This window comes from Hemiscyllium ocellatum, chromosome 21 (assembly GCF_020745735.1).
Source record: "Hemiscyllium ocellatum isolate sHemOce1 chromosome 21, sHemOce1.pat.X.cur, whole genome shotgun sequence".
Lineage (NCBI taxonomy): Eukaryota > Metazoa > Chordata > Chondrichthyes > Orectolobiformes > Hemiscylliidae > Hemiscyllium > Hemiscyllium ocellatum.
This window is the reverse complement of record NC_083421.1, coordinates 56,104,474-56,121,076: the sequence shown is the minus strand read 5'-3', so window position 1 is coordinate 56,121,076 and position 16,603 is coordinate 56,104,474. Positions and strand designations below refer to the sequence as shown.

The 16,603-nt window shown below is 38.8% G+C and overlaps 1 protein-coding gene across 3 annotated transcripts in view; it reads left to right on the top strand.

Moving 5' to 3' along the window:
• The window catches only part of LOC132825899 (kelch-like protein 20), a 46,688-nt gene extending 30,493 nt beyond the window's left edge, over positions 1 to 16,195 (top strand). The window contains exons 8-12 of one of the 3 annotated variants that reach the window (XM_060841517.1): positions 1,651 to 1,784; positions 6,300 to 6,508; positions 7,549 to 7,655; positions 9,684 to 9,748; positions 15,972 to 16,195. In XM_060841517.1, coding sequence (XP_060697500.1) covers positions 1,651 to 1,784; positions 6,300 to 6,508; positions 7,549 to 7,655; positions 9,684 to 9,748; positions 15,972 to 15,973 — 517 coding nt within the window. In that variant the 3' untranslated portion in view covers positions 15,974 to 16,195. Of the gene's footprint in view, positions 1 to 1,650; positions 1,785 to 6,299; positions 6,509 to 7,548; positions 7,656 to 9,683; positions 11,259 to 15,971 lie in introns of those variants that run through there. The other 2 variants (XM_060841515.1, XM_060841516.1) reach the window with 2 other exon arrangements.
• Positions 16,196 to 16,603: the final 408 nt, after the last annotated feature.

The window sequence follows — 16,603 nt, the reverse complement described above, 5'->3', positions numbered from 1 at the left end:
GGAAGGGCATTAAATGGCTGGTCTTACCAGTGATGCCCAAATTCTGAGAGTGAATGAATGAAAATATTTGTGGCATGTTTGTAATCCAAGCTACAATTGCACCGAAAAAGAAACTGTTTAATTGATCGGATTTGGAGAGGTAGGCATTTTGATATATGCTATTTTCATCACACTAAACTCCAGAGTATTCTGAAGTTCAGTGATCCTAGCTGGACAATCATTGGTTTTACCTTATTAATTTCCAAGAGTATCCCTTACACATTTCGGAGCTTCCAAAGAGGATTTTGTTCATCTGCACATCCAAGTACTTGGGCAGTAAGCAAGCAAACTTTGCAGGATGAACTGACAGCTGTGGTGTTTAAACCAATTGAACATGACTAAGAATGAAAGATCAAAAAGAATTGGGATCAGGAATTGGACATTTGGTGCCTTAAGCCTGCTTTGTCATTCCGTAAGATCATGGCTGATCTCATTGTGGCTTCAACTTCACTTTGCTGACTATCCTTGCTAACCCTTGACAAACAAAAATCTTTCCAATTTGGCCAGTATTTTAATGAAGGACAAACCTTCACTATTCTCCATAGAAGAGAATTGTAAACATTAATAATTTTCTGAAGGAAGGAATTCCTATCTTTGTCTTAAATAGGAGGCCCTTTATTTTTAAACTGTGGCCCCAGTTCAAGATTCTGCAATGAGAGAAAGCATCCTTTCTGCATTTACCTCGTCAAGACCCCTCCTGATATTTTAATAAAATCCCATATTTTAATTGCGGTAAATAAGTGCTGAGAGTTCCTCTGGCTTATCAATAACTATATTAACAAGTTCAAGAATTGGTCTATATTTGGTTCGGTTTGCTCAGACTAGGACATTATTGTTAACTAGAGCTGGAAGCTAAGAAAAGGAAATCTGGAGTCTACTCCCGATCATTCACTACCCAGTGACCCGTACTGCATTATTGTGTGTGACTGCTGAGTGAGAACCAGATTGGACATGACTGACACTAGGGGAATCACGTTGTACTTGCTGTTCAGATTGATATGTAAAAGTTAAACACTTTGACAGTGACCAGAAATCCATTAGCAACTTCAGATATCCTCTCTTGTGGTGAGGAAAGCAAATCATTGGCAAAACATGCATGTAAGGAGAGGGCAATAAGTTACTGAAAATACATGTGTAGAAGTCAACTACACTATTTTATTTTTGGCCTGAAAACAACATTATTGATATAAAAATTGATTCTGGTTTTGTAGGGATCAAAACTCAACAGTTTCAGAACTAAAGTACAGTTTTGGAGATGTTAATGATTTTGTTTCTTTGTAAACGTATGCACCTTGTAATATTGGAAAATGAATACATTTTTGACATTAATTCTTTTGATTTTTTTTTACTTTATTTTGATTGTCACAATCTTTTTTTTTGGATTTCCCTTTGGGACCAAATTCAGTCCAAGTGCCAACCCATCAAAACCGCTGCCGATGAATAGGTCAACTCATGCCATTTTCCCAAAAGAAGCGTCTCAGTTGAATTCTACGTGACTATTATATACATACAGCATTTATTGTGACACTGCCTGCTTAAAGGGTTGATTTAAACAATACGTTCATAGGATTAGAGAGATACAAATTTGTAGCCCATTTATTATTTTGCCAGGTTTGATCCTAAGGAAAATAAATGGATGAGAGTAGCCCCAATGAGCACTCGGCGCCTTGGGGTGGCTGTGGCAGTCCTTGGTGGACATCTCTATGCTATTGGGGGCTCAGATGGAACATCTCCATTGAATACAGGTAATGTATGTCAAAACAAAATAATTGAGATTAGTCACAACAATAGATCTACTACAGACTGATCTTACCTTTTCATCTTTCCCTCATCAACATTAGAGGTGGTGATGCTAGTCCTTTAAAATGTGTTCTTCTTTTAAAAAGAATCGTCAGATGGAGTTTAAATCTTCTGTCTACCATCCCAATTCTCTGTAACCTTAAAACTTAACCACAGTAGCGCCTCGACTTACGAACTTGATCCGTTCCGGGACCCGGTTCATGAACAGAAAAGTTCACAAAATGAATCAATTTTTCCCATTGTTCGGATACCATAAGAATGCTTGGATGGCTGTTCACAGCGCACGCGCCGAAGACGAACTGAATGAGATCACACGGGGCCTGAGAGCTGTTGCGTTCAATAAGTGCGTAGCAAAGCAGAACAATGAAACCATGTGGTTGCACACAGGTTTTTTGCGTTCGTACCTTTGTTCGTACTTTGAATTTCGTACGTACATTGAAGCAAAATTTTACGTACAATCCTGTTCGTAAACCGATTTGTACGTGAACGGGGTCGTTCGTATGTTGAAGCGCTACTGTAGTTGTGTCTTTCACTTTCTCCACAACATCCGTCCTGAAATGAGATTAGTAATTTAGTAGTAATTTTTTAACATAATTTCATATTGGTTTTGTGTCTGGGTTTGAGATCCATCGATAACTATGTACAAACTATTCAAATTTGTTCTCTGGATCCTTCTCATAGTTGGGGAGATTAGGCTAGTTTGGAATACTGGTGCCTCTCAGGAATTATCATTTTATTTTGATCTAATGTTAAGTTAAAACTAACACTTCAAAAAAACTGACCATGTTTCTCCCCAGTTCACTATTTATGCAATATAACATGGTCTGTAGCTGTAGTGTTTTGAGGCTGAAGAACAAACTAATTTTACTTTGTGATCTTTTCAAAAACATTATCTTTCTATCACCTGGTTTAATAATTTAATGTTAATGCACTTGTGCATTGTGAAAAGCGTTATGATTATAGTGCAACTAGACTTCCAAAAAACATCCAACAAAGCAATGCATTGAAGGCCGCCGTTTGATGTCAGCAATATTTGGATTTGGGCTTAGAAATGGACTGAAGGAAGTAAAATTGTAGGGAGTTGCTCCAAATGGAGTAGAGTTGTCAGGAATCAGGGCTGGTATGTCTAGGCTTACCTCATAACTAAAAATGTCTGGTGATATATGGGCGTAATACCAAACTAGGAGGGTCACTTAATTTCTGAGCAAGCAGCTGAGAGGGAGGTCAGATGATTTGAATGATATTTGACCATAGGTAGGAAAATGCTAAACAGAATTGAATATAGACCGATGCAATGTATTGCACATAGCAACAACAATGAACTTGTAACCAAAAGAATACATTTTGCGAGTCAGAAGTTGTCCAGAGAAACTCAGTTTTATGCTTTTCTGAACACTGTGTCCTCTAGTGAGTTCAACAAGATACTTGGGACCGCCTGAGCACTGGAATCAGTTCAGAGAGTGATCCCATGGAGAATGGAGTTGTAGTTACAATATTAGAAACTTGGATCTTTCAGTCTGGAAAGAAGCAAACTAAGAATTTATTTTCTGCCAAGAAAGATGGACCTTCACGTTTTGTGTAGTGCCTTTTATAATCTCTGGAATCCTGAAGTGTGTACAGCTAGTGAATTTATTTAAAGTGTGGTATCTGCTGTGAAACAAAGAAATGTGTTGGCAGTTTACACAGAAGAAACAGCGATGAGACGAATGACTAAGTGGACTGTTGTTGTGGTCATGGGCCAAGGATAAATGTTAGTCAGGACATCTGGCAACCTACTTTACTCTTCACATACTGCCATGAGATCTTAGATGTATGCTCAAAACAGCAGATGCAATAAAAGTAGAACATAAATGTGCGAGCAGCATGAAAAATGTAAATGTGGAGTATTGCTTCGAGCTAAATTGTAGCAATACAACTTGGAGAAATTTCTGATGACCAGATAATCATTTCTGAAGCGTAGATAGGTGTTGTGTATAGGAACTCGACAGAATCCCCATCTTAGCAGACTCCAAAGGAATGGCCTGGGAAATTGAAGATTGTGCAAAGCTATTCCACTGTGCCTGGAAATCTCCAAAGTATTCATTTAAATCACAATTCTGAGGGTTCTGCTCAGATAAGTAGGTAGTAACTTGGGCAAAATTTAGACTACCTAATACCTAACCTAACTCCAGAGAAACTATTCAACTGACCTTCAACTACCCCTCACACCTCCAACTGAACCGCAAATGTCTTACACCCTCAGGAACTGCAAAACCCTCTGGGAGGTAACAGCCCCCCCTTTAGATTGAACTCCCTGCCAAACGCCACACACTTTGCCAAGCCCGATTGCTTGCACCCACCGTGACCTATCCTACACACTCCATTACACACCTGACTCCTTAACTAGCATCCTACTGTGCCCAAAGTCTGGGAGAAGAACATCACAGAAGCGCTTCACAGGAGGCTCCCAAGTACTGAGGATGTCACCTAGACAGGGGAAGAAACGTTTGCAACACAAATTCCCAGCTCGGCGAACAGAACCACAACATCCTACTGTGCCAGCTCTCTAATCTCACGCTTACCTTATCCTTTCATAGAAGATGTCAAAGTGGTTATCTGTGATTATAGACATTTTGAATGATAGAATACAGCAAATTGACAAGAAAAGAGACTGAATAAAATTAACATTAGTAAAACATCAGCAGTGAGGAAATTAATGGAATTTTAAAGCATGACAGATTCCCGGCACGGCACTGTTTCCAACCGAGGGTGTTAACGGGGAATAATGGAGCACATTGTAGATGTTTTAACTATAATCTTCAGAGTTCCCCAGATACAGGAGCTAACCCGCTGGATTGGAACATTGCATGTGTCACCCAATTTTTAAGGAGGACAGAAATGGAAAACCAGAGAATTACGGACAGTTAGCTTAACATCAGTGGTGGGAAAATTATTGAAGTCTATATAATTAAGAATGGGGTAACTGAACACCTTGGAAATTTTAAGTTGATCACAGTGAGCCAGCATGGATTTGTGGCAATTAGGTCATGCCTGACCAACCTCATTGCATTTTTGGAAGAGGTGACTAAGCTAGTTGACCGGGGAAAATCAATAGATGTTGTCTATATATGGGTTTCGAGAGGATGTTTGATAAAATCCTGCATGAAAGACTCAACTACATCAGGAGCCCACAGAATTGAGGGCAGGCTACTGACATTGCTGGGAAATTGATTTAAATGGCAGGCTACAGAAAATAGGGATAATGGCTAGGTGCTCAAATTAGCAGGATGTAACTAATCCTGCCCCACAAGGATCTGTTAAGGCCTCAAATAATCATATTTATTAATGACTTGGAAAATGGCAGAGCAAGTCATATATCCAAATTTGCTGTTGACACAGTTAGATGGTATTAGAGACAGTGTAGATGATAGCATAAAGTTACAAAGGGAAATGGACACATTAAGTGAATGGGCAAAACTGTGGTGGATGGAGTTCTGTGTAAACAAGTGTGGGATCATCTAGTTTGGACTGAAAAAGGATAGATCAGGGCACTTTCTAGATGGTGCGAAGTTAAATACAGTGGATGTCCAAAGAGACTTAGGGAGTTCAGATCTTTAACATGTCACAAGCAGAAAACGTCAAGAAAGCTAATGGAATTCTGGCCTTGATATCAAGAGGACTGGAGTAGAAGGATGTAGGAGTTATACACAGTCCTGGTTAGACCCACTTATAAACTGAGAACAGATCTGGGTGCCACACTTAGGAAGAAACAATGGCCTTTCAGGAAGAACAATGTAGGTTTATATGGATGATAACTTAATTCCTGAAGTTCAAGTATGAGGAGCGATTATACAAATTAGCCTTTTTTCTACAGTTTAGAAAGGTAAGGAATGATGTGATTTGAGGTCTTCAAGATTTAAAAGGGAAAATACAGAATAAATAAAGATGCGATTCCCATTAGTTGGGGTTTCTAGAAATCGGGGACATTGTCTGAGATTTAGGGCTAGACTGTTCAGGAAAGATGTTACTGTATACAAAGGGTGGCAGAGGTTTGGAACTTGCTTCACAAACAGCAGGCGTTGCTGGGTCAGTTGTTAATTTTAAATCTGAGATTTTTTTATTAAGCAAAGGCATTCAAGAGTATGGTTCAAAGGCAGGTACGTAGAGTTAGGCCACAGATCATCCATGATCTCATTGAATAACAGCAGCCTTGAGAGTCTGACTAGCCGCCTCCTGTTCCTATAACTGAAATGGGTGGATATCCTTCCTATCTTAATTATATGAACTTGGGAGTACCTCTACAGGTATACCAAATGTTATTGCAAATAAAAGCCTGCAGTCTTTCTCAGGAAAGTAACTTTTTTTGTATCGCATATGTTATTTAAAATATATCAATATTACAGTACGCCAATAACTTGTTTTACTCCAACACTGCAGCAAGATTTAACTTGTTGGGTTTATGGAATGTTTATACTTTTCAGTTGAACGCTTCATTCCTCAGGAGAATCGCTGGTCTCCTTGTTCGCCCATGGGGACAAGGCGAAAGCATCTCGGCTGTGCTGTATTCCAGGACGTGATCTATGCAGTCGGAGGACGTGATGACACAACTGAGCTTAGCAGTGCTGAGCGATACAATCTTCGAACCAATCAGTGGTCTCCAGTGGTTGCTATGACCTCCAGACGGAGTGGGGTAAGTGTGCACTGAGCTCAGTTGTGTTGCATGTACATGCTTTTGAAAATGTATTTAGCAGACCACAGACTCTTAGTATGAAAGTGCCATCTCAGAACTGCAGCTTTGTTTCAAACAGGATGGAATCTAATAAAATATGAACAGCAGATAAGAGTATAACCCCATCAGATCAGCTACTATGGGTGACGGGTGCAATTTCATTTACTGTTCCAGAAATTAATCTGTTGTAACTTCTGGATGTCTAGTGTTTCATCTTTTTCAATGCAGCCAGCATTGTTTGCATTTCTGATGCTGTACAACATCATCAAATTGAAAAGGCATTTCCTCTTGGCACCAATGTGAAGTCTTCAATCTTCCGAAGAAAATAAATGTCTTTTATTGAGTGCCATTCTAACACAAGCTGACAAATGTACACTGTTCCATCTCTGCTGGTTGTGATGTGGAGCCTCATAAAAATGAAAATGGGGCATGAATGTACTGTACCCTCATTGAATAATACAATTTGTACATCTATGAAGCATCAAATGATTTGACAAAATTTATACTAGGGCTGTTTATATTCTGAATTCCCCCCAATCCCTGCATAACTCCCACACATATACCCCGCTCTCCTGTTCCCACTGTAGAAAACTCTGACATTGCGAGTGTAGCATTGCTGCTGATGTCTGGGTATCAAAGCTCATCTATTTAGACAAAGTCTCATTTGTTCACTGTACAGTGACCTTTATTGAGCAGATAGATGCCCACAATCTAGTGTTAGCAGTTAACTGCTGACAATCCGGCACAAGGAATGAAATAACTTTTGTTTTCCCTCATAGAATCCAATCAACCACCTTGAAGGGAAAAAAAGTTATTTCATTCCTTGTGCCTGATTATCCCCTCAGATAATCCTGTTCCTTTGTCACATTATCTGATACTTTAACATTATTTTACGAGCAAGTTGCTTGTATTAACATTTATTTATTGATGAACTGTCAACACCCTGGTTCTTAACAAGTAATTAAAAATGTTTAATTGATTTTTTTTCTTACCCTACACAGGTTGGTCTCGCTGTTGTAAATGGACTTTTGATGGCAGTTGGTGGTTTTGATGGTACAACCTACTTAAAAACTGTTGAAGTATTTGATCCTGATGCAAATACTTGGAGGTACAAACACGTCCAAATGCTTACTACTCCCGAGAAGTGGAGCTTTAATTTCAAACAAAAATAGAAAATGCTGGAGAAATGTCAAGTCTGGCAGCATCTGTGGAGAGAGGAATAAATCCATTGATTTCTTCAGAACAGAAGAGTTGTCAAGCTGGAGTTGAACTATTAATGCTTTCTGTTTCCACAGATGCTGCCAGACTGGAGATTCTTCAGAATTTTCAGTGTTTGTTTCAGACTTCCAGCATTTATAGTATTTTGCTTTTATTAGATGTTATCCTCCTTTTGATTCCATTCAGCATAAATAACTATAAATAACCAAGTTAGACTTTCAAAAGATGAAAAATTGAGCCTTTTGATTAGCTTTTGTAACTCGTGAAGTTCAGCAATTGCAGAATGGAACAGACAGAACTACATATACAGTACAAATGGCTTCAGTTACAGCAATAAATACTGAGTATTGTTAAAAACAAAAGTTTTCCAGAAATTCTAATTTCATGAAGTACATTGACATACAGTAGCAATAGGTTGAGACTCCAATGCCAGTGTGTAACTCAAATCCTTTGCTGTGAATCAACACCATTCTTCAGTTTCATTTGAGAGAGGTCCTTGATTGATCCAAAAGGCACAAAAACTTGAATTAACTTCAGCATCTCTTCCATTTCACAGCGGCCCAAGTGATTAGCTAAAAAGGGTCATATCAGATCACTTGCGAGCATTTTCACTTGCCCACGCGTATAGGAATGTGGATTTTTTAAGATTAGATTGCTTAGTGTGGAAACAGGGCCTACGGCCCAACACGTCCACACTGACCCACCGAAGCACATTCCCCAACGCTTACCCCTGCCCCTAACACTACAGGCAATTTAGCATGGTCAATTCACCTAACCTGCACATTTTTGGACTGTGGGAGGAAACCCACGGAGAATGTGTGGAGTTTGCACAGTCAGTCACCTGAGGCGGGAATTGAACCTGAGTCACTGGCGCTGAGGTGGTAGTGCTTACCACTGTGCCACTTGATGTGCTGTCTGAAATATGGCACCTCCTACAATTCAATTTCCTTGGTATGGTGCTGGGTTGCAAACCTAGATTCTGCAATTTCGGCTTTCTGTAAATTAAACTTTGAGGCAGGGTCACTAGTCCCAAAATGTTAACTTTGACTTCCCTTCACAGATGCTACCAGACTTTGAGCTTTTCCACCAACTTTTGTTTTCATTTGATTTACAGCATCTGCAGTTCTTTTGGGTTTAACTTAAACTGTTCAGCCAAAACAAAGAGTGCCATCGAAGCTACAAGTGATTTTGTTTTTCATCTGTGGGAAATATTTTTAGTTTAAACACACAACTTACTTAGTACATGCTGTGCAACAGTAGAATCCCATATTACAGGCACCAGCATATCTATCAGCTATGCCACAGTGAATAAGTCAGCCTTACTTGGTTTGTTCACAAATAAATCCTTCAACGTTATGGTAGAGTGAAAAATTTGAACAGTACATGGTGGTTATGATAGTCACATCAAGCCACATGCTACTTGTCGATGACCAAAATCACCGTGACTAAGAATGTGGTTCTACTACTGCAACCAGTACATTGCAAAGTAAAGTGTCTAGATTATTCAGATTCATCTCAGTAACTGATGGGAAAATAAATTACAGCAAAAGGGAAAACAATACAGTATCCATATACTTACTCTACCACTCCCATTCCATAGGTAGCTTGTAACATAACTACAAATCTGTAGTTTGGCAATGTATTAGCTGCTTTCAATCTTGTTGAATCAACGGAATCTCAAATGCTTTGAGCATAAATCTAGCACTCACTACTGTTTAAATTTAAAATCTTACTGAATTAATCAGACAAGAATGAATTACCAATTTCTATTTTTCATGCAAGTTATTTAAGGATTTTGTCCTCTCCAATACTATTTTCCTTCAAGTAATAGACAAAACAAGATTTCAATGGGTTTATTTATTTAGTTTGTGCAGTACTCAATTTAAATTTTTAATTTTGAATTTATTTATTCCCTCAGGCTCTTTGGAAGTATGAATTACAGACGGCTTGGAGGTGGAGTCGGTGTAGTGAAGATGACACAATGCGAGTCTCACATTTGGTGAATTCTTCAGAATTAAGAGTTTATTCATTTACAATAGCATTCTTTATAAAAAGACAATCGTTTGATTCCAAGTGGATTAAGTGGCATACACAGGAGTACTTTCTGTAATAAGTGCATTATGTAATCTAGCAATTTTATACATTATGTAAACATTTATGGAGATCTAGCAGTTGCATTTCTTGCAAAGTTGGAACAATATATTAGGAACACCTTAGAGCCACCTTAAAACCTGCTGCCTTATCACCCAGTGCTGAGTAAGTGATCCACAGAGGTAAGTATTATTTTAAAGAAGCTAATTTATTCTGACACCTGTGCAGGCATGATAAATCTGCCAATATTTATGCAATTTAAATGAAATTACAACTATTTGAAACTTAAAAAAATCTTTGGTTCAGGGTCAATAAATAAAACCAATGATCAGTCACCTGAAGCAGATGTTTTCATTCCTACATGGTGCATGAGTTCATTTTAAAATTGCAGTGTGACAGTAAGGTATGGATATTTGACTTTGTAATAAAGCCATAGCAGATTCAGTCTGGATTTTAAAATCAAAATTTGACCCAAGAAAATGGAAGTGAAAGCCAGAATCTGTTTGAATATCTGAGGTTGTGTAGATCTTGTCACAAGTTTGGCAAGAGTGAAGGTTAAGGACTCAGTTGTATGGAGACTCACTTTAGTTATTGAATTTCAATTATAAAGACTTTCAAAGTCTGCTCAAGTTTTGAAAAACTCAGCAGGTTCTAGTTGATGTTTCTTCCCTTAGCGAAGGTAAAAGGAAATGCAGATTGTTATGCAACCATTAGATAGTTTAAGCAGCTAGAATCCTACTTAGTAAGGGAAAACAGGTGAAATTTTAAGTTTGAAGTTGACCAAAACTTGTAAAGCACTTTCTAATTCTTGTTTTTAGGGGTTACACAAACATTTAGCAAAACTAAAGAGCAGTTGGTTGTGTCATGTTGTATCCATGTAGACAGTGATGTTCCTAACCTATTAAGTCCAGCCTCTATTAGAATGCAGGATGAGCAGAGGAGCTTATGGTTCATTCCTAGCCAAGTTACATTGCAAAAAGCAAATCAAACTTCAAATCAGGTTGAATGGTATCCATTGTATTTTTCACTTAAGTATCAGGAGTCAAAAACAACTTAGGGTTCTCTGGCCATGCAGCTGTACAGTTGTAAGACACTAGTGCATTATGGTTCTAAATTGAGAATTGCTATTTTCATTTGCTAACCTGCTTCAAGCTCATCATTCACAAGGTGTGATCTTAAAAAGTGGGCAATTATTTTTTTTTAAAAACCAAGAGTCTGTTTTTGATTTTACCCTTTGTAAGGAACACATCTGGACTCAGCACCTTTACCTTGAAGGATCACAGTAAGTTTACTTAAATGTACAATACTAAGTTGTCTGAAAGTGACAAAACTTGCAGATTTATTTTTAAATGGCTTATGTTCAATTTGTACAGTATTTAATAAAGTTGAAAGCTCAGTTCAACTGCTTCATTATTTCTGAAGCTATTACAGCTTTGAGCATTTTACCCCAAGTATTCAAGTTATTGGAAACAGGATACACTGCATTGAAAAAGTCATTTTCCACAAACACTTACAAACCTATGGTAGTAACCAGAGCAATTGTGGCAACAAAATTCTCAATGGTGTAAACAGAGGACATTTAATCATTTGAATTTACTGTTTGACAACAACTACTTCTGCTCAAAAAAAAACTACTTCATAACCAAGTTCAAATAGTGAGAGAGTTCCTGCAAAAACATTTGAATCGATGACCCCCAAAGGCCATAGCAGTTTAATTCAAAACAGTCTACTGGTTAGCTGCTGCACGTACTTAACTAGTGCCTACTTCAAAAGTAAAGTGTGGGGCTATGGCACAGTAACTAGTTCCACAAACAGAATTACCCTTGGTTATAACTCCCTAACATGGAGTAATATTTGCACCAGAAATGCCTACTTATTAGACAAGATATTTGAAAATAATCCAGGTTTAAATTGGTTATAAACTTAAGAAGATCAAGTCCACCATAGCCACTTCTTCAGGACATGGTTCGTTTGTTGTTACTGGCAAATCCACTTCAGGCCAGTTTCCCAGTGACTTCTCAGTCATCAGCCCATTTAAATCCAGGGCTTGGGATGATTGTGATTCAGGCTTTACTTTTGAAGGAGGAGCCTGACATGTGAGAATTGAACTGTCTTGATCCATAGTTGATGTTGGAATCTCCGAGCTTTCATTTGCAGTGGTGGAATTATCAGAGTCTGTAATGATAGTCATGTAGAAAGTTAAGCCCACTTTCCACTCAAGTTATTTCAGTGATGGTGGTGGTGGTGGGTGGGTGGTGGGGAATAGATGGGAAAGCATGTTACAGTTACAAACTGTTACACCTAGTGATATTTGCATGATGAGTCAGATATGCAAATATTCAGCATAATAAATAGTAAAGTCAAATACAGGGAAAGATCTTCCCTCCCACTCAATTTGGCCACATTGGTTTGGAGGTGGATTACTGGACTCTACATTAACTCTGCTTCCTCTCTGCAGATGCTGCCAAACTAGTTTCTCCAGCAATTTTAGTTTTTCCAATGAATTGAATTTGGATGGAATTAAATGCAGAGGGGAGGTCAGTTATTCACTTATTATTCAAAAGCTGAATTTATTTTAAAGATATTCCAAGAATGAAGGCTTCTAAATGCTAGGGTGACATTTGGATACTTAATATGGTTCACTTGTTAAAGTGCATCAAGATGATAGGAAAAATTCAGTTTGGTAGAAATTAGGGATTTTGCTTATGAGGGGCTAGAAGAACTAGGATTATTCACTTTGAAAGTATTTTTTGATATAGATGGAAACATGCTTTTTCTTCTAAGGCATAAACTTCACATCAAGGAGTTAAATTTTTCTAAACAAAATGCAAGTGATACCTGTACAGCAACCTAAGACAGTGTAGATTCAGTGAAGGGACATGCTATGACTTAAAGTTACAGACATCCCACATAATATCTTGACTCCAGAAAAAATAAGTTCCAGATCTTAAATATTATTGGCTGCAAATAAGTTAAAATAAATACTGAGAAAGTTAAATGTCATTACTGAAGTCAGAGGAATGGGATTTTATTTCAAGTGTGAGAATTGACAGAATGAGCTAAAAAGGCAGAAGCAACATGTTGTGCTATAGAGTTCATACTTCGTAATGGGATTTGACCCAAGTTGATAGCTTGCAGACAGTGACAATTTGCACACATGCATGGGGTTGGGAGGTCATGTTGCACTGCTGAGGATGTTGGTGAGACCACTTTTGGAATACTGTATTTAAAATTTAAATCTCCCTCCTATAGGATAGATGTTAAAAATTTGAAGGGGTTCAGAAAAATTTACAAAAGGATGCAACTTGGAGGGTTTGAGCTATAGGGTGAGGCTGAATAGGCTGGGGCTTTTTTCATTGGAGTTGGAGAGCTGACCCTTTAGATGTTCATAAAATTTAGGGGCATTGTGAGGGTGAATAGCAAAAAAGGTCTTTTTCCCAGGGTAGGGGATTACAAAGCTAGAGAGCACAGGTTTAAAGTAAGATGGGAAAGATATAAAAGGACCCAAGAGGCAACTTTTCCTGCAGAGGGAGTGCTTGTATGGAATGAGCTGCCAGAGGGGGAGGAGGTAAGTACAGTTACATTTAAAATGGCATCTGGATGGGTACATGAATAGGAAGGGTTTAGACAGATATGGGCCAAATGCTGGCAAATGGAACTAGATTAATTTAGGATATCACAGAACATAGAACAATACAGCACAGAACCGGCCCTCAATGTTGCACCAAACTGAACTATTCTCAGCTCGTTCCACTACACTATCCCATCATCCATGTGTTTATCCAAGTTTTGTTTAAATCTCCCTAATGTGGCTGAGTTAACTACATTGGCAGGCAGGACATTCCACACCCTTACCACTGAGTAAAGAATCTGCCTCTGCCATCGGTCTTAAATCTATCAGCCCTCAATTTGTAGTTATGTCCCCTCATACAAGCGGACGTCATCCTAGGGAAAAAAAAAGGCTTTCACTGTCTACCCTATCTAATCCTCTGATCATATGTCTCTATCAAATTCCCCCCTTAGACCCAAGTGTCTCAGCCTTTCCTCAAGACGAGGCAACATCCTCGTAAATCTCCTCTGCGCTTTTTCCGATGCTTCTACATCCTTCCAGAAATATGGGGACCAGAACTGTACACAATATTCCAACTGTGGCTGCACTAGTATTTTGTATAGTTGCAGCAGGATATTGCAGCTCAAACTCAATCCCTCTACCAGTGAAACCTAACACACCATATGCCTTCTAAACAGCACTATCAACCTGGGTGGCAACCTTTAGGGATCAGTGAACATGGACTCCTGCGCATCCATACTACCAAGATTCTTTCCATTGACCCAGTACTTTGCCTTCATGTTATTCTTCCCAAAGTGCATCACCTCACATTTAGCTGCATTGAACTCCATTTGCCACCCCTCAGCCCAATTCTGCAGTTTATCCAGGTCCCCCTGCAACCTGTAACACTCTTCCAAACTGTCCACTTCTCCACCGACTTGTGTCGTCTGCAAATTTACTAATCCATCCACCTGTGCCTAAGTCATTTATAAAAATGACAAACAGCAGTGGTCCCAAAACAGATCCTTGTGGCACACCACTAGTAACTGGACTCCAGGCTGAATATTTTCCATCAGCCACCACTCGCTGCCTTCTTTCAGAAAGGCAGTTTCTAATCCAAACTGCTAAACCACCTTCAATCCCATGCCTTTGAATTTTCTCCAACGACCTACCATGTTGAACTTGTATCAAAGGCTTTACTGAAGTCCACGTATACCATGCCAACTGCCCTACCGTCATCTTATATGCTTGGTCACCTCCTCAAAACACTGAGGTTTGAGAGATATGACCTGCCTTTGATGAAAACATGTTGACCATCTGAAATCAAATTGTTGCTCGCTAGATGATAAATCTTATTTCTTATAATCCTTTCCAAAACCTTTCCTACAACAGAAGTCAGGCTCACTGGTCTGTAATTATCTGGGTCATCTCTACTGCCCTTCTTGAACAAGGGCACAACATTTGCAATCCTCTGGTACTAAACCTATAGACAACAATGACTCAAATATCAAAGCCAAAGGCTCTGCTATCTCCTTAACCTTCCAGAGAATCCTCATAAATCCCATCAGGCCCAGGGGACTGGTCTACTTTCACTCCGAGAATTGATTTGTTTGTAACTAACCTCAATCCTTTGGAGTCTAATATCTCGTACCTAATCTTTCTCCTCTACAATATTCTCTTTCCAGAGTGAAAACTGATGAGAAATGTTCGTTTAGCACCCCTCTGATCTCCACAAGGTCCACACTCAACTTCCCACTTCTGTCTTTGACTGGCCCTACTCCTACCCTAGTCATCCTTTTATTCCTCACATACCTATAGAAAGCTTAGGGTTCACCTTTATTCCATTTGCTAAAAAACTGCTTGTGTCCTCTTTGCTTTTAACTCTTCAAATCCTTCCTAGCTGATCTGGTCAGCACGGAGAAGTTGGACAGAAGGGTCTGTTTCCATACTGTCTAATTATGACTGAAGAAGTTGCCAGTTACAACAGTATTGATTTGCTGTATTTCACAGCATAATGCAACCTCACCTTGCATGCCTTTCCAGTCATCTGGAATGTCAGAACTCCGATTACCTGGTTGACTTGGTCTTTCCACTGTAGAGCTGAAAATACATTAGTACTTAGTTAATGTATGAAGATGTAACACTGAGAAACTCTCCTCCCCAAAAGTTGCAACTGAGACACAAACCCATCTTGTGAAACTGGATCAAGCATTTCAGAACTTGTGGTCAGAAGATTTTGTTGGTTTTGATCTGCACTGGGGTGTGTTGTAAACCACTTGATTGGTTCTTCTGAACAACATGTGCCACATCCAATGACTGAAAGTGTTGGTTGCTGCTCTACAAAAAAAAACAAAAATTCCTGTTTATTTTTGCTGTTTAAAACAAATAGGGCAAACAGGTTAAAACCACCTGACCGTTATTACAAGAGTTTGAAAAGTGATTGGTTTAATTTCTAACATTGCAATCAAGTTGCCAATTATTAAACCATCTTTTATCCTGAGCAAAATCTGAAAATGTTATATAAAGATTTTTAAACAGTTTTCATGTATCTCCTTGCATTCCTAGGATGTGCACACCATGGGCAAGGTGAACATTAGCCATACACAAACGCTCTGGAGATGGTGTTGGTGAGGTATTTCTTGTACGAGTCGTTCAATACAAACTGACCAACTCTGAATCGACCTCTCGACAATTGCATCGCTTTGGATCCAAGGTTATATTAAAGATGGAAAAATTTTCGGTGCTAAACTACTTAGCTGGGTCCTTGTAATGTGAAACCAAGATTGTCAATGAGGCTGACATTTTGTTTCACATTTACCAATTAATAAATTAGGAAAAACAAAAAAACTCTCCTAGTGTACATTGTGCAATGTGAAGTCCTGTCTCCACCTCATTAGTCCAGGCCTCTGGATTTACAGTCTATTAACCTCACTTATGCTATCGTCCTTCCCTTCATATTAAGGAGACCTTTCTGCACAAGTTAGAGATCTGCCTACACACTTCATGATGTGGATGAGCTGGTGTTGGATTGGGGTGGACAAAGTTTAAAACAAAACCACAACATCAGGTTTATGACAGGTTTATGTGGAGACGAATAAACCTTCGAAAGAGCGCCTCCACACAAACTTGTTGGACTACAAGCTAGTGTTGTGATTTTTTTTAAAAAAAAGTTTACACACTTCAAGATAGTTTTTGGT